This window comes from Camponotus vicinus, unplaced genomic scaffold, assembly GCF_025532165.1.
Source record: "Camponotus vicinus isolate PSW18456_S1 unplaced genomic scaffold, iyCamVici1.0 SCAF_9, whole genome shotgun sequence".
Taxonomy (NCBI): domain Eukaryota; kingdom Metazoa; phylum Arthropoda; class Insecta; order Hymenoptera; family Formicidae; genus Camponotus; species Camponotus vicinus.
This window is the reverse complement of record NW_028141981.1, coordinates 75,864-94,722: the sequence shown is the minus strand read 5'-3', so window position 1 is coordinate 94,722 and position 18,859 is coordinate 75,864. Positions and strand designations below refer to the sequence as shown.

General features: G+C 35.3%; 2 protein-coding genes across 9 annotated transcripts; both read right to left on the bottom strand.

Annotated features, from left to right (window-relative positions):
• Positions 1–545: 545 nt before the first annotated feature.
• Gpo1 (glycerophosphate oxidase 1) lies at positions 546–16,891 on the bottom strand. Of its 4 annotated transcripts, none has more exons than XM_083108871.1 (12): positions 16,750–16,891; positions 5,130–5,253; positions 4,797–4,950; positions 4,501–4,723; positions 4,227–4,390; positions 4,004–4,116; positions 3,718–3,911; positions 3,218–3,606; positions 2,853–3,103; positions 2,410–2,757; positions 2,059–2,160; positions 546–1,670 (listed from the first exon to the last, which is right to left on the bottom strand). In XM_083108871.1, exons 2-12 carry the CDS (start codon positions 5,214–5,216, stop codon positions 1,536–1,538), a joined length of 2,160 nt encoding a protein of 719 aa, XP_082964997.1. In that variant the 5' UTR covers positions 5,217–5,253; positions 16,750–16,891; the 3' UTR covers positions 546–1,535. The 4 variants fall into 4 exon arrangements, 3 of the variants coding, with proteins under 3 accessions (XP_082964997.1, XP_082964998.1, XP_082964996.1); XM_083108872.1 differs by lacking the exons at positions 2,059–2,160; positions 16,750–16,891 and adding exons at positions 2,211–2,309; positions 7,324–7,553; XM_083108870.1 differs by lacking the exon at positions 16,750–16,891 and adding an exon at positions 7,324–7,545.
• On the bottom strand, positions 10,664–16,953 carry Coro (protein coronin). Of its 5 annotated transcripts, none has more exons than XM_083108877.1 (6): positions 16,817–16,953; positions 15,168–15,375; positions 14,406–14,887; positions 11,774–12,152; positions 11,433–11,675; positions 10,664–11,329 (listed from the first exon to the last, which is right to left on the bottom strand). In XM_083108877.1, exons 2-6 carry the CDS (start codon positions 15,363–15,365, stop codon positions 11,150–11,152), a joined length of 1,482 nt encoding a protein of 493 aa, XP_082965003.1. In that variant the 5' UTR covers positions 15,366–15,375; positions 16,817–16,953; the 3' UTR covers positions 10,664–11,149. The 5 variants fall into 5 exon arrangements, with proteins under 5 accessions (XP_082965003.1, XP_082964999.1, XP_082965002.1 ...); XM_083108873.1 differs by having other exon boundaries at positions 16,750–16,882; XM_083108876.1 differs by lacking the exon at positions 16,817–16,953 and adding an exon at positions 15,836–16,108.
• Positions 16,954–18,859: the final 1,906 nt, after the last annotated feature.

Here is an 18,859-nt window from a genome sequence, read left to right as displayed (position 1 = left end):
GGCTGCTCGCCAACCGAGCTGGCTAGAGTTAGTTGCAGCTGGCTGGGGCGTCATTCGACAGGGGCGTACGCGGGTACACTTTGGACGCCCACCCCATTACATAGGGCTAAACCACGCGGACCTCCCTCTACTCTCTTCCGCTTCTCTAGTCTTTCGCTTCCTCCCACCTTTCGTTTCACATGTATGTCCACTGTGATTTACCATAACGTGCTATCGAGTCGAGTCTGTTAAGTTTTTATCCACACGTAACTTTGTGTTATTTCATTTATAAAATATCGATAAGGAGGAGGTATATTTTAAATAAAGTTTCGTAGTTCTCTCGAATACATGTATGACGAATCTAAAGTGTCTCAAATTCTCCCCCCTTTCTCGCGAAAAATTATAATTTAAATTTTTGTCTGAAATTTTCGATTCTACTGCGATAACAATGTGTGTGTGTGTGTGTGTGAGAGAGAGAGAGAGAGAAAGATAGCTCTATTGTAGACAAATATCAATCTGATAAAATAAAATTTGTTCCAAATAACGAAGAATAAAATTTCAAGTCCTTTGTTTGACATCAACTTTATTGATGTTGACAATTATGAAATAATTTAAAACAGTACAATTATCAATTGCATCAAGTTACGATGATAATAAAGTAATTTTTTGCAACATATATCCATAATTTGTACAATTTTAATATATGTATAATGTAAATGACGAGAAAGAGATACAATAGCAAATAATACTTTACACTATTATATAAGTTTAGTTTCAAAAATTGAACGACGGCACGATTTGTTCAACGTGCTCGAAATATTTTTTTACAATATATATTCACAATTTCACTATTCAGAGAAATATCGATGAGAAAAAGAGAGCAATTATTCTAAATTAAATAATACATAATGTACAATTGTAAATACATACTATAAATATTACAAATGTATGACAATTTAGCGTGACAAAGTTTCTATCTTACATAGAGTGCACTCTCATAACAATAATAGAACGCAATTGTATTCGTTATGGCGCATCAGCATGTATATATTGTACAATTAGAATGTAAATACTCTGTAATTTGTACATAATATGCAATGCAAGTAATACACGGATGCTGCAATATAAAGAAATTTTCTTGGATAAATTTAAAATGTTCTCCTTAAAATATGTATGACACACGTGTGCAGATGCACACATATAAGTTTAGTTACTAATGTGTGTACGTATGTGTACATGTAATTTTAATTTTACATGTCGATAAAAAAAAATGTACGCGCGAAGAATGCGCGCAAAGAGAAGATACGATAAAATTTCAGTGTCCGAGTATCGTGAATTATTTAAGTTTAATATCTTTTTAAATTATTATTCACATATAGTTTTATTTTGCTAGGGGTTATTTGATTCTCAATTTCGACGTACCGATGCACGTATGTCGATGCACTGATTCAATGTACTGGTATTCTATAATAAATATATAATAATGAAACACATTCAAATAAAATAAAATTAAAATATTTCAAAACGTTGCAGCATATAAGAGGATAAGTTTCTCTTCATAGTCCTCCACCCGATCTCTCAACGCTTATTTGCCTTTTGAGCATTTCTTTTTCGTGATGCGCTTCCTCCATTTCAGCCATCCGTGCGAAACGCGAGTATGCCACATGACCAGACTTTATAGCTGACATCATCTATATGTAAAAATAACACATACGTGTATGTAGCAGATGATTAATACAAACAGATGTATTAGTGAAAAGATATTCAAGAAAACGATATAATTTTCGATATTTGTATATTATAGTAAAACGGCATGCGAGATATATATATATATATATATATATATATATATATATATATATATATATATATATATAAAAATAAAAAGAACATGAAAAGATGAAAAAAAGATTACTAATTACTAATTTATCTATCAGTTTGGAAGATTGTTATCGGTTTAGCGTCACACATAATTATACGAGCAAGAAAAAGAAACATCGCTTCAAGAAAAGTGTTAGCAAAGAAAAAAACAAGAAATCTGTGACTGTGACTGTGTGCACAATGCGCAATGTCACAGACCTGAAGATATTCATCCAATTCAACTTGACCATTCATATTGGTGTCGATTTCGCGTAGAATTTCATGAAGTTCTTCACCCGGTACTTCCTTATCTCCAAAGAGCTGTGAGGAGCAGAAAAGAATATATGTCAAGTATATGGTTGACGATTTACCTGCAAATAGTCTTGTAATTCCATTTGACCGTTGTAAGCAAGATCAATTTCACTCAACAAGTTGTGCATCTCGTCCTGGTGCATTCTTATACCTAATAACTGCACATCGGCGATCAATCGATATCGATGACAATTAAAGAGGAGAGAAGCATGATATAAAAAAGTATCATGGAACACATATTGAAATTTGTATGCAAACCTTTAATCCTCGTCTAATATCATTAATAGAGACATATCCTTTTTTGTCCTTGTCTATAATTCCAAAACGTTTAATGTAGAGCTGGATCTCGTCTTTGGTGAGATTAATGGGAATCTTGTCGCGAGAAGCACGATTCACCATTTGACCCATTTCTTGTGCGAGAAATTCACTGGCCTCATGATGTTGCTTCTTCTTTTCCTCTGTCGACCAATGCAATTCTTCGGCCATGATGTCTATGATGACTGGCAATGCCTCTTGAGCCGCTTGCACATTGAGGAAAGCGAGTCTCAATCGACGCGCGATCATATCGATCGCGGTTCTGGCATATTCTCGTACACCATAACGTATCTGAAAAGTATAAATATATTTCGGATATTCGATGTGAAGATGTTAACTTAATTAATTGTAGATCTTGATTTCAAACTCGTGTGAGAAGCACTTACCTCAGCATCGATATACGGGAATTCCGGATGAATTTTTTTTCCAATAATCGGCCATCGTTTCCCTGTCAAAGAAGCCATTTTAGCTACGGCGAACGCACGATCTCCGTAACTCTTGGATAAATGTTGCGCGACTTCGCATTCTAAACCAAAGTCCTGCACTAATCTAATGTACATTGTAGGACTCCAGCCCTGAGTACCTTCCAGAAGAAAACCATCGGTCTGGCACGGTCTTTCAGGTTGTAGGTCACAAGCTTTAAACAGGTATCAATGAGACACATACACACGCGCGTGCGCGCACACATACGCACACGTACGCGTATACATATAAAAAAATTGGTGTCTTTGATTAATCCGCTTTAATGTACCTTTTATGGTTGCGTCAATGGTTTCTTGAGCCATGGCTCGATAAGTTGTCCATTTACCACCTGCTATTGTGACGAGATTCGTAGGACTAACGTGCACGATATGATTTCTGGCAAGCGATGAAGTGTTTGGTTTGTTCGGATCGGAAACAAGGGGTCTGATACCGCTCCAGGCAGAGAGAACGTCCCCGCGGCGTACTTCAACGTCCGGATTTAGATAATTTTTCACTTCCTGCAAGATGAACATGATTTCGTCTTCTGTGGGTCGAGGATTATGCGTTACTTCACACGGTAGATCGGTAGTTCCCGCGATAGTTTGCTTTTGCCACGGCAAAAAAAAGATTACACGGCCGTCGCTCGTCGCTGGATCGAGTAAGCCCATCTGTTCAGGACTAGAGCAAAGAGAATCGTAAAGAGAAAAATTATTATTTGTAGAGATTCAAGAGACACGAATAATGTATTATATACACGTATATTAATATGCTAGCTCTCTTTTATGTTACCTGTAATATCCTGGTAGCACTATATGAACTCCGGAAGACGGGGCGCACATAGATTCAACGTTTTGATTGTCCATTTTTCTGATATGATCGGTAAAGGGGCCGGTTGCGTTGATTATCGCCTTAGCCTTTACGTCCCATTCCTCTCCCGTAAGTTCGTCTTTAAGGTGAGCACCCACGAGGACACGTTTGCCATCCTTTTTTTTTCGGGTGGAAAGAGTTTTTTAGAAGTTTTTTGGAAAATATTTTCATTTTACAACTACTAAAACATACATATTAATGTATATACCTTGTCGAGACCCTTGAGCAGATTAACTACTTTAACGTGATTTACAACTGTCGCCCCGTGTCTTGAAGCTGTCATAGCGATTGCCAAATTCATTCTAGCATCGTCTTGCTGACCTGTATTATATGCCAAACGACACATTTAAGAGTAGATAAGATAGATATACTTTATACGCTATATCTCATGTAAAAATTGTAAAACGGAGATTGCGTCCGAGGACGAATACCGTCATAATAGACAATAGCTCCCGTCAGTTTGTCGCCTTTTAGCATCGGGAAAAGTTCCAAAGCATTTGATCGACTCAGATAGTACGACGACTTCACCGTTTTGCTACCTGCTACGAAATCGTACATCTTAATGCCGAACCAATAATAAGGAATCTGCCACCATCTGACAAAAATAATAGATGTATATATATATACATATATATGTGTGTGTGTGTGTGTGAAAAAAGTCAAGCATCATTAAAAAAACTATGCTCGTAGCGCACATAAACGTACGTATAAACTGGCAACATAATGGGTAATGGATGCGCTAAATGCGGTGCGCTCTGCAGCATCGACGCACGTTCGTGGAGTGCTTCTTTTACCATTCTATATTGCTCGATGTCTAACTGCATGATGGCTTTTTGCAAATATCGTACACCGCCGTGAATTAATTTTGTGCTTCGGGAAGAAGTTCCAGATGCGAAGTCGTCGGCTTCGACCAACGCAGTCTTCAAACCTTTTGAGAAAGTATAACGTTGTTGCTTTTTCTTTTTTTTTCGAGCGAGCGAAAAGCAAGGCAGTAGACTTACCTCGTGTGCAAGCATCCAGAGCGCATCCTGCCCCTGTCGCACCACCCCCAATTATTAGTACATCGTACTCTTGCGACTTTAAAGTCTGTACTTGATTCTCTCGTGTTGGTAAAGTTCTTGGAGGCGGTCTTGGTATTCCTTTTTCAGCATGTACCTATAACCATCAATACCTTGAGAAATAAACAAGTATGTAGAATTTAAGTGAAATTCAAATATAAGAGGTATTATTTGTAATATATATAACATACACAATGATAAAGTTAAGAAACACATGTATTTGCAGCTTTCGAGTAATCTTTGATTGCATTACAATTATCCCGCATATGTACCTACCGTAGTATCCGACAAAAGAAAGTGTGAAGTAAGAGTACCAGCACCTATGGCACTCGCTCCAGCTACAAACAATCTAAGTGATGCCATTGTCTGTCACGTAACTCGTCGATTTTGTTGAAAAAAACTAAAATCAAAAAACATGATACATGTACACATTTTCATATTTAATACAAAATTTACATTATATATATATATATAAATACATAAGTGTATATAATAATAATAATAATAATAATAATAATAATAATAATAAAAATATATATATATACAGGGTAGACCATTTTAATCAATACACGCGAATATCTCAGAAACACTGCATTAAATCGAAAAATGTTTCAGATATAAGTTGTATGGCTTGAAGGGGGACATAAGAGGGTACCATTGGTTTGACCTTGGGTGGCGTTGTCAAGGTCAGGGCAAGGTCACTTTGGATTTTTTAAATGGATGGTTTTCTTTATACCAATTAATTCCTCTCATTATTTTGTACATAAAAGTATTAAGATAAGATAATCGAAAAAAGAATATTTTACAAGATATTTTACGGTTTATGTAAAATTAAGAAATGAATTCAAGCCTCATAACTCGGAAAGTACTTAATGAAAACTAACTTAATTATAGTGTTTTGGAAAGTTCTCGAGATGAGCTACAAGAATATGTAATAAAAAATAGGGAGTTCCATTTAAAAAATCCAAAGTGACCTTGCCCTGATCTTGACAACGCCACCCAAGGTCAAACCAATGGTACTCTCTTATGTCCCCCTTCAAGCCATACAACTTATATCTGAAACATTTTTCGATTTAAGTGCAGTGTTTCTGAGATATTCGCGTGTATTGATTAAAATGGTCTATCCTGTATATATATATATATATATATATATATATATATATATATATATATGTGTGTGTGTGATATATTAATATAGCAAATTGTATACTTAAAATGTGTGAAATGTCCTTAAAATTTATTTAATGTAATAAATATATTTTTATAATAAAAACGGAGAAAAAAGCCTAAACTGGGGAGATACATCTTTTATGTGCGCTCGTGAGAACGTTCATTATACGTCTACTATAAATAGTTTAAAGAGTGTGCATTGTGTTGTAAAATTATCGAGACACAAAGTTGAAGTTTTCATATTATTATAATTATATACACACATATCCTACTCGTACAAATTCCTCATTGCACATATACGCGCATATATGTAGAGTAGTGTACAGCAAATACTGGATTTCATTCGACAACCTTGATAAGAAGCACGTGGGATTACGTAAGTGAGATTCAGTGTTACACACGAGGTCATGTAATCGACTCGTGCAATCTCAAGAAATCTACGTACGTGTCGAGATAATACGCAACTATGTCTAGCGGCACACACTATCTTGATCTTTAGTTAATCTAGTAATAATTAAGTGTGACTGAAAAAATGCAGAAAAAAGTACCGTAGGGACATGCGGTTTTCATTAAGATACGTTATTGTGAAATTTCTCTTAGTTTTTATACATGAATTTATACAAAAAATGTTGGATAAGAATTATCGATACCGCTGATCGTTACCGACTGCTGCATCTCTCAGTCTAGAGATCGAGAAATTTGACTAAATTTCACAAATGTGATATATTATATCATATTATATTGTACTTTGGAATTTTATTGTGCGCATATCATGAGAACATAATGTCGGATAATTCGATGTCGCAAGGTTGCAGTTAAAATAGCACTCAAAGATCTAGCATGTATATCCGTGCCAAATGCTTCGAAAATGTCACTCGCATCAGCACTAGACACATATTCAATACACTACTTATTACGCATTATTTAATCTTTGTCTTCTTAACTCTGTCTTGACTCACTCGTAATACATAAACTTGAGACATCGAGTCTGCTTTATTCAACAACTTACAAACACGCAAAGTGTATCTTTAATTATGCGTTTGTGTTTTTTAATTGTTTAGCACATTCTTCTTGTGTTTTTCACTCTTTCAGTCGATCGAACACTCGAACCGAGTCAATTTTCAAAATTTGAGAATCGATACCAAAATCCTCGTTCGCCAAGTATCTGATAAATGTCATGCAAGTTTTACATTGCCGCGCCAACGAATGACACGCTTAATAGTATTACCAGGCAGCAAGGCGAGCAAAGAATTGGATCTTTCGAGCCGGTTCTTTGAGTAATAGCGATATATATACTCACAGTGAGACGAGGAGACGCGTTCTCCGCCTATACCGAATGTCGTAACATTAAAATTTCAGAAAGTACATGTCTTCCAATATCTTTCTTCTGATAGTGGAGCAGTCGCGATAAAGCGTTTCAAACCAACGGCTTATAACCACCGACGACCACCGACGGCGACTGATTAACCAAAGCTTGAATTTCGGCGAAAGCATGAAGACTAGAAATAGGAGACTCGAGACTCAAATCGCGGAGAAGGGATAGGAAGGTAAAAAATTATCACTGCTAGTTGGCGCCATTGGCTGCGTTCAGCAGAAAAAGCTGCTTTGCAACTGTTGTAAAATTCGTGAGCCTGATTGGTGTATGCTCTTAGATTCAGTCAAAATTAAGAGCATAGGATTGGTTTACGTGTCACGTAACATAATTATTCTTACGTAATGCGGCGTCTACAATGAGATTTTAAGGAGACTTAAGTCTTACGCCTTAAGTCTCCTTAAAATCTCATTGTAGACGACGCTTAAGGTGGCGTAAGGCGCTGCGGCAAGTAGGGCTTACGGCCCTTAGGGCCTCCGCACAAGGTGTTTCGTATCGCATTACGTTACGTTAAGTATAGATCGTAAATTTAATTCCGTACGTAAAAGTAAACTTCAGTCAACGCACAGAAGAAATTGTAACGTAAAGACATGTCTTTACGTTAAGCGACGTCTACAATGACACTTTAACACTTAAAATTTAAGAAATTGATCAATCATATTTATTATCCTTCTCTAAAGTCAATTGTAATTGGTCAATTTCTTAAATCTTAAGTCTTAAAATCCCATTGTAGACGACGCATTACGATTTCTTCTATGCGTTGACGGAAGTTTAATTTTACGTACGGAGTTAAATTTACGATCTATACTTAAAGTAACGTAATGCGATACGGAACACCTTGTGCGGAGGCCCTTATGCTTGGTCCACAACCTTGCTTTAAGTGACGGAGTCGTAATGCGTCGTCTACAATGAGATTTTAAGGAGACTTAGGCCCGGTTGCACCAACATTATTTTAGCTTTAAGCGAAACTTAAATATATGTTTGTCTTTATTTATTTAGAAAGAAAGATAAAGATAGACATATATTTAAGTTTCACTTAAAGCTAAAATAACGTTGGTGCAACCGAGCCTTAAGGCGTAAGGATGTGTCCCGATGGAGAAAGAAATAGCGGAACGGAATAGTAACGGAAAAGTAACTATATGATGGCTAACCAATCAGAATGATTCCGTTCCGCCTCTACATGGCCGGGTTCCCCATGGCAAACATTTTACGGAACGGAATGAAAACGGAAATTATGTACTATATAATGTCATCATATATTAATATAATATAATAAATATTTACCATGTCGCGTTAATAATAAAATTAATTAAAAAATCATTAATGATAATATTAATGTTAATTATATAATATAATGTTAATTATTGATAACATAATGTTAATTATTTTATTACACGTGATTTCAGTAAATTGCTTCACCAGGTTATAGGTTATCACAGACATGATATATCTATATCTTTGACTATATACCTATGGACTGCTAATGCCTCACGTTTCCCATTGAAGCAATGCGATCACAGATATCTATACTATAACTAGATCGCTAACTCCCATTGATTTTGTACATAAAGGCCCATATTCTGAATCCTCTTTTATCGATAAAAGTGCCTCTAAAAGTGGCATATAAGCCTTCTGATTGGCTACAGGCTTTAGTTCGCGTTACTTCGACCAGTTTTTTCTATAATATTTATCTTTTGGATCCCATAAACATATATGTTCTCTTATGTCTTCTACAAATTCAAGCACGCGATTATTTGTCCAGCTCTCCATTGTCTCTCTCTTCATTATAATTGATGCAATAACTTATCAAAGAGAAACACGAACTAATTACGCATAGTGTAGCGCGACACGAATGGATTGATTCGTAACGATTCGTCTCCTTTGAGTTTCGTCAAAAAACCGCTCGGTTAGCGAATCAGTGCGAATGACGAATCGACGAATTTTCCCTCCACATCATTCGCGAACGTTATACGAATCACGCATCACGATTCGCGAAAACGTGCATAGTCTGGCGCTAGCTTTACACTGATGAATAACGAATCTCCCTGAATGTCCAACTAATCTCTATGAATCACGAATTACGAATCGCGAATTACGAATCACGCATAGTCTAGCGCTAGCTTAAGGCTGATGGCAGAGAATGAAATGTAAGCGCTTACATCTGTCGTAGTCGTGAACGTAAAGTAAGACAGAGAAAAACGTATACGTAAGTTGCATGTACGTTTTTCTCTGCCTTACTTTACGTCCATGACTACGACAGACGTAAGCGCTAACATTTCGTTCTCTGCCATCAGCCTAAGACTGCAGGTGGAAGCACATAAAATTGCAGGAGCACATAACCATAAGCATAAGAAAATTGATTGGTTCATTTTCTTATGCATATATTTGTGAACCAATCAATTTCCTTATGCTTATGGTTATGCGCCTATGCAATTTTATGTGCTTTCACCTTTAAGTCTCCTTAAAATCTCATTGTAGACGACGCATAAGAAACCAACCAATCGTATTCAATTATTCTTCTCACGTTCAACTGTGGTTGATTAATTTCTTCCATACATTACGGTTACGGTTATTAAACATTTATTACGTGCAAAGGCCTTAGGGTGCATTCACATCTTGGTAGAAAAGCAGAAGCCAATCAGGGGGTCAATTGTGTATCACATTATTAAGTAAAAATTACAAAAGAGAGCAAATTTACTAGATGTTGACTAATGAAATTATAAATATTCTAGTACATTTGCTCACTTTTGTAATTTTCACCAAGTTGTTTGATACACAATCGACCCCCAGAACTCGCGCTGATTGTTACAATTTCTACTTTTTGCCTATTTAATGTATTGCTTACACACTGCTTATTATCAACGCAAGTTCTGATTGGCTTCTGCTTTTCTGTCAAGATGTGAATGCGTCTTAATGTAATAAAACCTTTAAGCCCGTTTTACACTATAGGTTGGAATTGACCAATCAGGGCTGCGTTCAGAAATCCTACCCGTGGGGTAGAACGAAATTTAACCTACCAATCGAGATAGAGGAACGATTGCTCTTTTTATCCTGATTGATCGATTTGATGTTACTTTATCCTGCGGATAGGATTTCCAAATGTATTCCTAATTAGTCTATTTTAACCTTCAATCTATAATACAATACAACTTTAAGCGATCAATCGCAATGTTCCTAGACACGTCACCATCATGATATCTAGGAGTGTTCACGAAAAACGAAGTTTAGATTCGCATCATTGCACAATAAAAAATATATAAATCATGCGTCGAAACAAAATAATACTCTTTGTTATTTAACAGCAAATATCTGTACAAGTTAGGCACTCGCGTACGTCATAAAATATTTGTATAAAGATTCATATACATAAGTCTCTTATACTATATCATATGGAGCAAAAACTTAATTCTAGAGACATACATTATCATGTAAGACAAACTGTGATATATATATATATATATATATATATATATATATATATATATATATATATATATATATAACATGTGTATATAAACATAATACAAATGCAAAGAATGTACGATGAATGTAGATGTACAATAAATAGCAAAGATTGTTGTAGAGAGTCGAGACACACGGCATTGCTAAAACTTACTATTTACACAAATTGTTATATCAAAATATATGATCATTCTTATCATAGGATATTAGTAATTCTAGTGAAAAATTTTTTCACATTAGAGATGCAACGTCAATTCAACGAAATCTTGTCAAAAACAAAATTTGGAGCTTTTTACACTTCGTCAGAAGCAAGTGTTTCTTTGCCATCTGGAGAAACTGATTTTTCTTTTCTCTCTTCCTCTTTCATTTGAAGAGCGACCGCCGATTCCAACACTCGTATTCTTCCTTCGTGTTTCACGATTACGGCTTTTAATTTTCTTATTTCTTCTCTGCATTCCCTCAATAACTCTTCCTATAGAAATTAAATAACGAATAATTACAAATTTATAAGTTATTTGATCAAGATGCTTAGCCACAGAAAAAAATAAAAGGGAACAAATATTCGATACACATACACAAGCTCCTGGCAAAACTTGCACGGTATCCTGTGCAGCATTAGACGCAACCTTGGCTCCTTTACTCAATATATTAGATTTCTTTTGTACTTTAAGTTCATTTTTGGAAGCGGACGGTTGATAACCATCTCTTAAGGATATTAATACAGGCTCTGCATCGGTGCCAGTTTGCCATTCCTCCGCTGAGATTGCAGCTGTATCACCAGGAGTATCAGGATACAAGTCTTCTTGAAAAAGCTCAGACTGGAATATAATTATATTATAAGCATAGTACTATTAGTTTGCTTAAAAAATTGATCTTGATACCTTACAATTATTTTCTTTTTCACACGTTCTCTTACCTTTCTCGGCACTGTCATGGATATTACTTGGCAAAAGCCCGAATTATTTAATCGATAGAACCTGGTTATTTCACAGCTATTAACGTCACAGCCCCGTTTTGGCATCATTCCTATACCTCGTTGAGGATCAGGAGTTTGAAAAGTATTGATATAATGAACAAAAGGCGGTTCGGGTGTAATTTCAAAATATCGAATCACAGAATCACCCTTGCCACATAAATACACTAGATTTGTATCAGGGTCATACAGAGGGAACATAACCCCGTTGCTCGTATCTAATTCTACCATAACTATCGGTTCACCCAACATGTCGGGAGCTCGCAAAGAATATTGTCTTTCCGACATTTTACTAAAACCTGTCGTGAAAATCAAGCCACCCCTGAAAATATAATGCAAATAACTTTGTCAAAATGCACGAAAGTTTTATCAATCTGTACTATATAAAGCCTACGGCACACGGTACAATTTTTCGTACTGGATTTGATAAGATTTAGTAAAATATTAGAAATGCTGCATTCTGATTGGTGCATTTTTAGTATTTTACTAAATCTTATCAAATCCAGTACGAAAAATCGTACGGTGTGCCGTTGGCTTTACACAGTAGTAGTAACATAATTTCGTTACTTAACATATGAATCTTTTGGCGTGTATTGCAGTAAAAATGATTTTGTATATTCACTTTGCGCGCGCATTATAAATTTTGTATATGTGTATATATATATATATATATATATGTGTGTGTGTGTGTGTTTGTGTGTGTGTGTGTGTGTGTACGACTATATATATGTATATATACACACGTATGTGTGCATGCACGCACTCACGCATACACACACACACACACACACACATATAATGCCAGTCTGTTGTTTCTTGTCGCTCTAGCATAACGCTAGAGCGACAAGCAACAATGGAATGGATCAAGCAGTGTACAATACATGCATATTTATCCATCATTACTAATATCTGATTATCACATTCTCTTATACATGAAAATTAATCATCAAAATTTTACAACATCCACCTTATTAACACACACATAAAGAAAACATCTTTCAACATGTTGCAGTATAGAAATATATAGAAATTATAATTACAATGCAAATAATTATGTGCAGTGCTATCGCTCAAATAAACTTTCCCTTGGATATAATATTTCGTATTTTTTCCTTTCACAGATATAAATGTGATAATTATGATATTTTATAAAGATATCTCTATCAAAATTATTATTCAATATAACTTACGTATTTACTTTCGCATTCTAACATTTACAAGTTGATTAACAATTTGATTAACAAGTTGATGTGCAATACTTACTGTAACATTTATGGAGAATTATAGAGCGCACATCTTGACACTCGTATTTATTAAGTTGGCAGCATCGTCATGTTGAAAATTCACTCTGGGAGTTTTCCATTAAAAATTACACAATCTTGCACTACACAAACCGGAAATATAAGATGATAAAGAAGTAAATGTATCTTTAACGTGCGTGTGTTTAAATATATTTCTCTCATAAAATATTCTCGCGGAGAGAGATGCGAAAAATAAATACCATCATGTACGCGCGAAAATATCTAATAAAAAAAAAAGGAAAAAAATAGAAAAAAAAGATGAGAAATGGAAAATGTAGAGCAAAATAATATTCTAAAAAATATTGCGGCTGTATTTAAAAAATCATCTGGCAATTTCTTAATATAATTTGTTTACATTGTATCTACAAATGTATTTGTGTAAAAAGGTGGATGTATACCATTTGATGATTATGTTTAATATTCTCTTTTTATAGTTGTTACCTTATATAAATAATTTACATGTACTGCCATAATAAAAATAAAAAAGTTGTGTAACAATATTTACATTTTTTTTTACTCATTATCTATATATTTACAACATCCACACTCATGCAAAATTCACTCGTTAGTGCATCCTTTCTTTTAAATGTTATTTTAATATGATGCAACAATGTAAATTATATCGTGTAAGTATATTAATGAAATTATGAAAAAGTATTTTCTATGTTAGGTCTACATAAATTTTAAATAAAGCATTTCTCTCTTGATAAAATTTAGTACATTAAGCATCTCATATTTATATATTCCAAAATGGAATAACAATATTTATAATTAGATAATATATATTCTTTGTAGAATAAGATTGATGCGTACAAAATTTATGTATATATATTTAGCTTTAAAATGAAACAAAGTAACATTGAGTACTAATTTCTTTCCAAGTAAAGCCCTATTTTCTCCAACTTGTGAAGATTGATACTTGACAAAGTATTTGGAAGATTATACACACACACACACACACACACACACACACACACACACACACACACACACACACACACACACACACACACGCACGCACGCACGCACGCACGCACGCACGCACGCACGCACGCACGCACGCACGCACGCACGCACGCACGCGCACGCGCACGCGCGCGCACACACACACTTTTCAAAATACGTCTATATCTTTTTTTTTTTTTGAATTGGCGCATCAATCTTATAATATACACAAATACATAGGAATAAAATATTTAATAAAAGAAAAGAGAAAAGAAAAAGAGAAAACAATAGAATAAAATGTTAAAGAATTATATGTAAGAATTGCATACCTCAGAAAGATGGCACGAGTCGCTTTGCTTCCTTCGTGTGCTATAGCTTCTTCTAATATTTCACCTGACCTTGGATCCAAGATTCTAATTTTTTTATCTTTACATGTAGTGACTAATCGAGAGCCATCCCAGTTCCAACATGCGGAATAAACCACATCTGGATGGTAATCAATGCGTACTAAAGCTTCTCCTGTACCAACATTCCAGATAATAACAAGATTGTCCGAACCAGCTGTCAGCAATACATTTAATGCAGATGGATGCCATAGCACTAAACCGACTCTGCGTTGATGTAGTTGCAAATCTACTATCGATTCGGTCAATGTCCTAGAAATACCTCCATCGGGTATTTGCCATACTTTGACAACGCAGTCTTCGGAACCAGATGCTATTACATTATCGTTATGTGGACACCATGCAATATCTAACACAGGTCCTTTGTGTCCACCTACTAAAGGATAATCTGCTGGTATTCTTCCTACCTATAATATTTCGATATATTATAAACCATTATTTGGAAAATATATTTCCACATTACACTATATGAAAGAATCTATTTATTATCTGATAAAAAAACGAGTATACACACACACACACACACACACACGTGTGTGTGTGTGTAATAAGTACTGACAAAAATATATATTCTTTTCAATGCATAGCAACATACGTAAGACATTAAATCAATTAAATTCAATCGACCAAAACAACTGATGTATAAAAAGCAAGAATGTAAAGAAAAATTTAAAGGCAGGGGCTTACCTTATTGTGCGGTAAGACAATAAAAGCACCGCCACCAGCCGATTCTACGATAATGGCGAGAAATTTGGGATTCACGGCACAAAATGTCGAGTCCCACGATGATTTGGACACTCTAATATTGTCGTAACACTGCTCACGTTTCAGAGAAGTTCCGTACACGTGGCGGAACTTGCTGGTACGCACCACGCGGAAAGACATGTCTCCACACCTATTGTCAATTACAAAATTGAACTTTTCGAGAGAGACGCTTGGATAAAGAAAACTATTTAAACATCAAATAACCTCTAGATCTCTATGTGCGAAAAGTATGCGGTATCTCGATACGTCGCTTTCGCGCGAGCGCGCGCGCGCGCGAACGCGTTTGTAAGGTTATTTTAATAAATTAGTGTCGTGTGCCCATGTCGCGCTATGGCACCGCGGGCGTGCGGAATGAAACATACCCCAATTTTATAAATAGATTTCCCACTCTTTAGCTTTTCGTCATTAAACGGATACGACCGATATGTAAGAAATGTATGTATGTATTTCGGCCACTTTTTCTCAATCGATATATTTACCAATGCAGGGGGGTGTGCGTGTGCGTGTGTGTGTGTGTGTGCGCGCGCGCGCGCGTATACATATGTATACACGTCCATACACTTTAACGCGACACTGTGTCACCAACTCACTGCAGTGATGTGCCTTTTCGATTATCGTGACGATGTGAATCAAGAGTGAATCGTTTCCTGCGCTCCTTACATGGTGCATCGAAAAATGATTTCGATTCACCGAAATAGACGGGGTCGCGCGAGCGCGGTCGCGGCCGCGCCCGTACTTGTACCAGAGCCGCGAGATCGTGATTCAGAACGATTCAAAATAATACAAGACACATATTCACGTCATACCGTCAGAATACCAAACACATTACATTTTATATATTTGTATAAAATGGAAAATTGAAATTTTATAAATCAAAAGAGATCTGTGTGTCGGAGAAGAGATTTCGACACGCACACATACAAATGTGATGCAAGCTGGCGGTTTATAACGATAACGACATCCGCAATTATTGCTCGAATCGTTTGTTATCGCGGTTAGGGCGTTATCTTACGTTATAGATTACGCGTGCAACGCAATTTTAATAAGCCACTAATCAATTGTTGACGACAGATCGTAAAATCGAAAACAGTAGAACAGTAGAAGATAATTTGTATTCCCGCCACTGTCTGTTACATCGTAGATGAAATGTAATTCGATAGACGACCACATAGCAGCGCTAGAAACATGAAGAGGCTCGATCATTAAGAATACCTTATTCGGAAATGTACACCCTATTAATTCAAACAGCCTTCGTTCAATCACTCTCAAAGTGACATTGCAAGATCTACCGTTTTTCATTTTTCTTTGTCACTTTTTTCTTTTTTTTTTTCGTAGATTTGCTAATCGCTAGCACATTCATTCTCTTGAATTTGTTTCATACACCGCCGTTTTTTTTTATTAATTGTAGAGATTTATCACGAAATAAATCGACAATTTTATCGGCTACATGTCACAAGTGCGTTGCGTATTTCTTTAAATTATAAGCTTATAAAACGAAACTTACGGACTAATCTTTCTCGTTGACAAGAGATGCACGCTTTTGGAAGAGGAGTCTTGTCCTCGCTACTAACCTCTTCAAGCGCTAACAATGACGGGTGTGCACGTCGCGAATGTGAGCGCCTTTCCAACTTTGTAAAGACCTATCCAGTAAACGTGTACAACCGTACAATGTATATATACATACATATGTTTAGAAAATCAACCAATCACACATCTAATATAAAGAAGGCAGCGATATGGCATTCTTTATATTAGACACATGATTGGTTGCTTTCTCCATGTATATATATTATACGATTATGCAAATTTATCTGGATAGAACTTTACAGACAATTTATATTGCGTTATATATCCGTTGTATATATACATATATATATATATATATATATATGCGTGTGAGTGTGTGATGTATATACATACATATATAGATGTATATGAGAAATGTTTTCCCTTTCTTTTGTTTTCTGAAAGAGAGAGAGGAAGAGAGAATAAAGGCGCCTTTTCATGCTGTCGTTCAACGTTCATTTTCAGCCTCAAAAAAATATTACGTGATTAAATAGTAAAGCCAGAAACAAAACGTTTCAAACATTTTGCATATGATACTAATATGAAAGTTATAATACTATAATACAATATATGATATAGTTATCTTGTACATTGGCTACGTTCAGTGGGAAAAGCTGCTTTGCAACTGTTGAAAATTCGTGAACCTGATTGGTGTATGCTCTTAATTTTGACTGAATCTAAGAGCATACACCAATCAGATTCACGAATTTTACAACAGTTGCAAAGCAGCTTTTCCTGCTGAACGCAGCCAAAGCTGCTTTACAACTGTTGTAAAATTTGTGAGCCTGATTGGTGTATGCTCTTAATTTTGGCTGAATCTAAAGCTAGCGCCAGACTATGCGTGATTCATAATTCGCGATTCGTAATTCGTGATTCATAAAGATTCGTTGGTCATTCAGGGAGATTCGTTATTCGTCGGTGTAAACTTTCCACACTATTCGCGATTCGCTGTATATCATTCGTAATTCGTAATTCGTCGTTTCTTAGTTCGCGTTACTTCGACCAGTTTTTTCTATAATATTTATCTTTTGGATCCCATAAACATATATATTCTCTTATGTCTTTTACAAATTCAAGCACGCGATTATTTGTCCAGCTCTCCATTGTCTCTCTCTTCATTATAATTGATGCAATAACCTATCAAAGAGAAACACGAACCAATTACGCATAGTGTAGCGCGACACGAATGGATTGATTCGTAATGATTCGTCTCCTTTGAGTTTCGTCAAAAAACCGCTCGGTTAGCGAATCAGTGCGAACGACGAATCGCGCACGACGAATCGACGAATTTTCCCTCCATAGTTGCAAAGCAGCTTTTCCTGCTGAACGCAGCCATTGGGTGCATCCAGAAGCACAACCGCTCACTGAGCGGCTAAGTAGCAATTGAATGTGATTGGTTTCTATGTTTGAATTGACCAATCACATTCGATTGCTACTTAGCCGCTCAGTGAGTGGTTGTGCTTCTGGATGCACCCATTGTGTACACTATACTTTATGACTGGAGTATTTTTTTGTCTCAAGTTTATCTCAATTTAATTTGAGCTTTGCTCAATATTGATAATTAATATAACATTGATGGTTATATTAAAACCATTGAAAATTAATGCATTTGTTTGTTTTTTACTACATATTCCTATATAATAACTGAATTTTATCACACGATAATTTTTATATAATAATTGATAATTTATGTAGCTTATTCTAAATAGGATTACCTTTTGCCATTGCAAAGCATGGAATAAAATTTTTATTAAACCGATTATATATTTCATGAAATTAATACATTAAAATCAAATAGAAAATAGGTATACTGATTTCACCATTTTTATATTTATTTAAATCTATCATCCCCTATTTAGATATGTTTAAATTAATTACCTTTAGAATATATATATATATGTTTACATGAAGATGTATTTGAATACTAATATATATTATATATTATAGTAAATCTGCGATGTAAACCCATAATTTATTTGGTAGACATTTTTTTAATTTTTACTTTTTTTTAAAATTTCATTAAGATTTATAACAATCTATATTTTAAA

Bases quoted from the DNA above. Each gene is read 5' to 3' on its own strand.
- Coro (XM_083108877.1), bottom strand. From the start codon at position 15,365: ATGTCTTTCCGCGTGGTGCGTACCAGCAAGTTCCGCCACGTGTACGGA. The intron at 12,153-14,405 runs GTATGCAATTCT...TTATATTTTCAG, and splicing joins ACTCGTGCCATCTTTCTGAG to GGGTGGCTTGATTTTCACGA. The intron at 11,330-11,432 runs GTATGTGTATCG...TAATTTCTATAG, and splicing joins AAGTTTTGCCAGGAGCTTGT to GAAGAGTTATTGAGGGAATG.
- Gpo1 (XM_083108871.1), bottom strand. From the start codon at position 5,216: ATGGCATCACTTAGATTGTTTGTAGCTGGAGCGAGTGCCATAGGTGCT. The intron at 4,951-5,129 runs GTAGGTACATAT...TGATGGTTATAG, and splicing joins TTCTTTTGTCGGATACTACG to GTACATGCTGAAAAAGGAAT. The intron at 4,391-4,500 runs GTACGTTTATGT...TATTTTTGTCAG, and splicing joins ATTATGTTGCCAGTTTATAC to ATGGTGGCAGATTCCTTATT.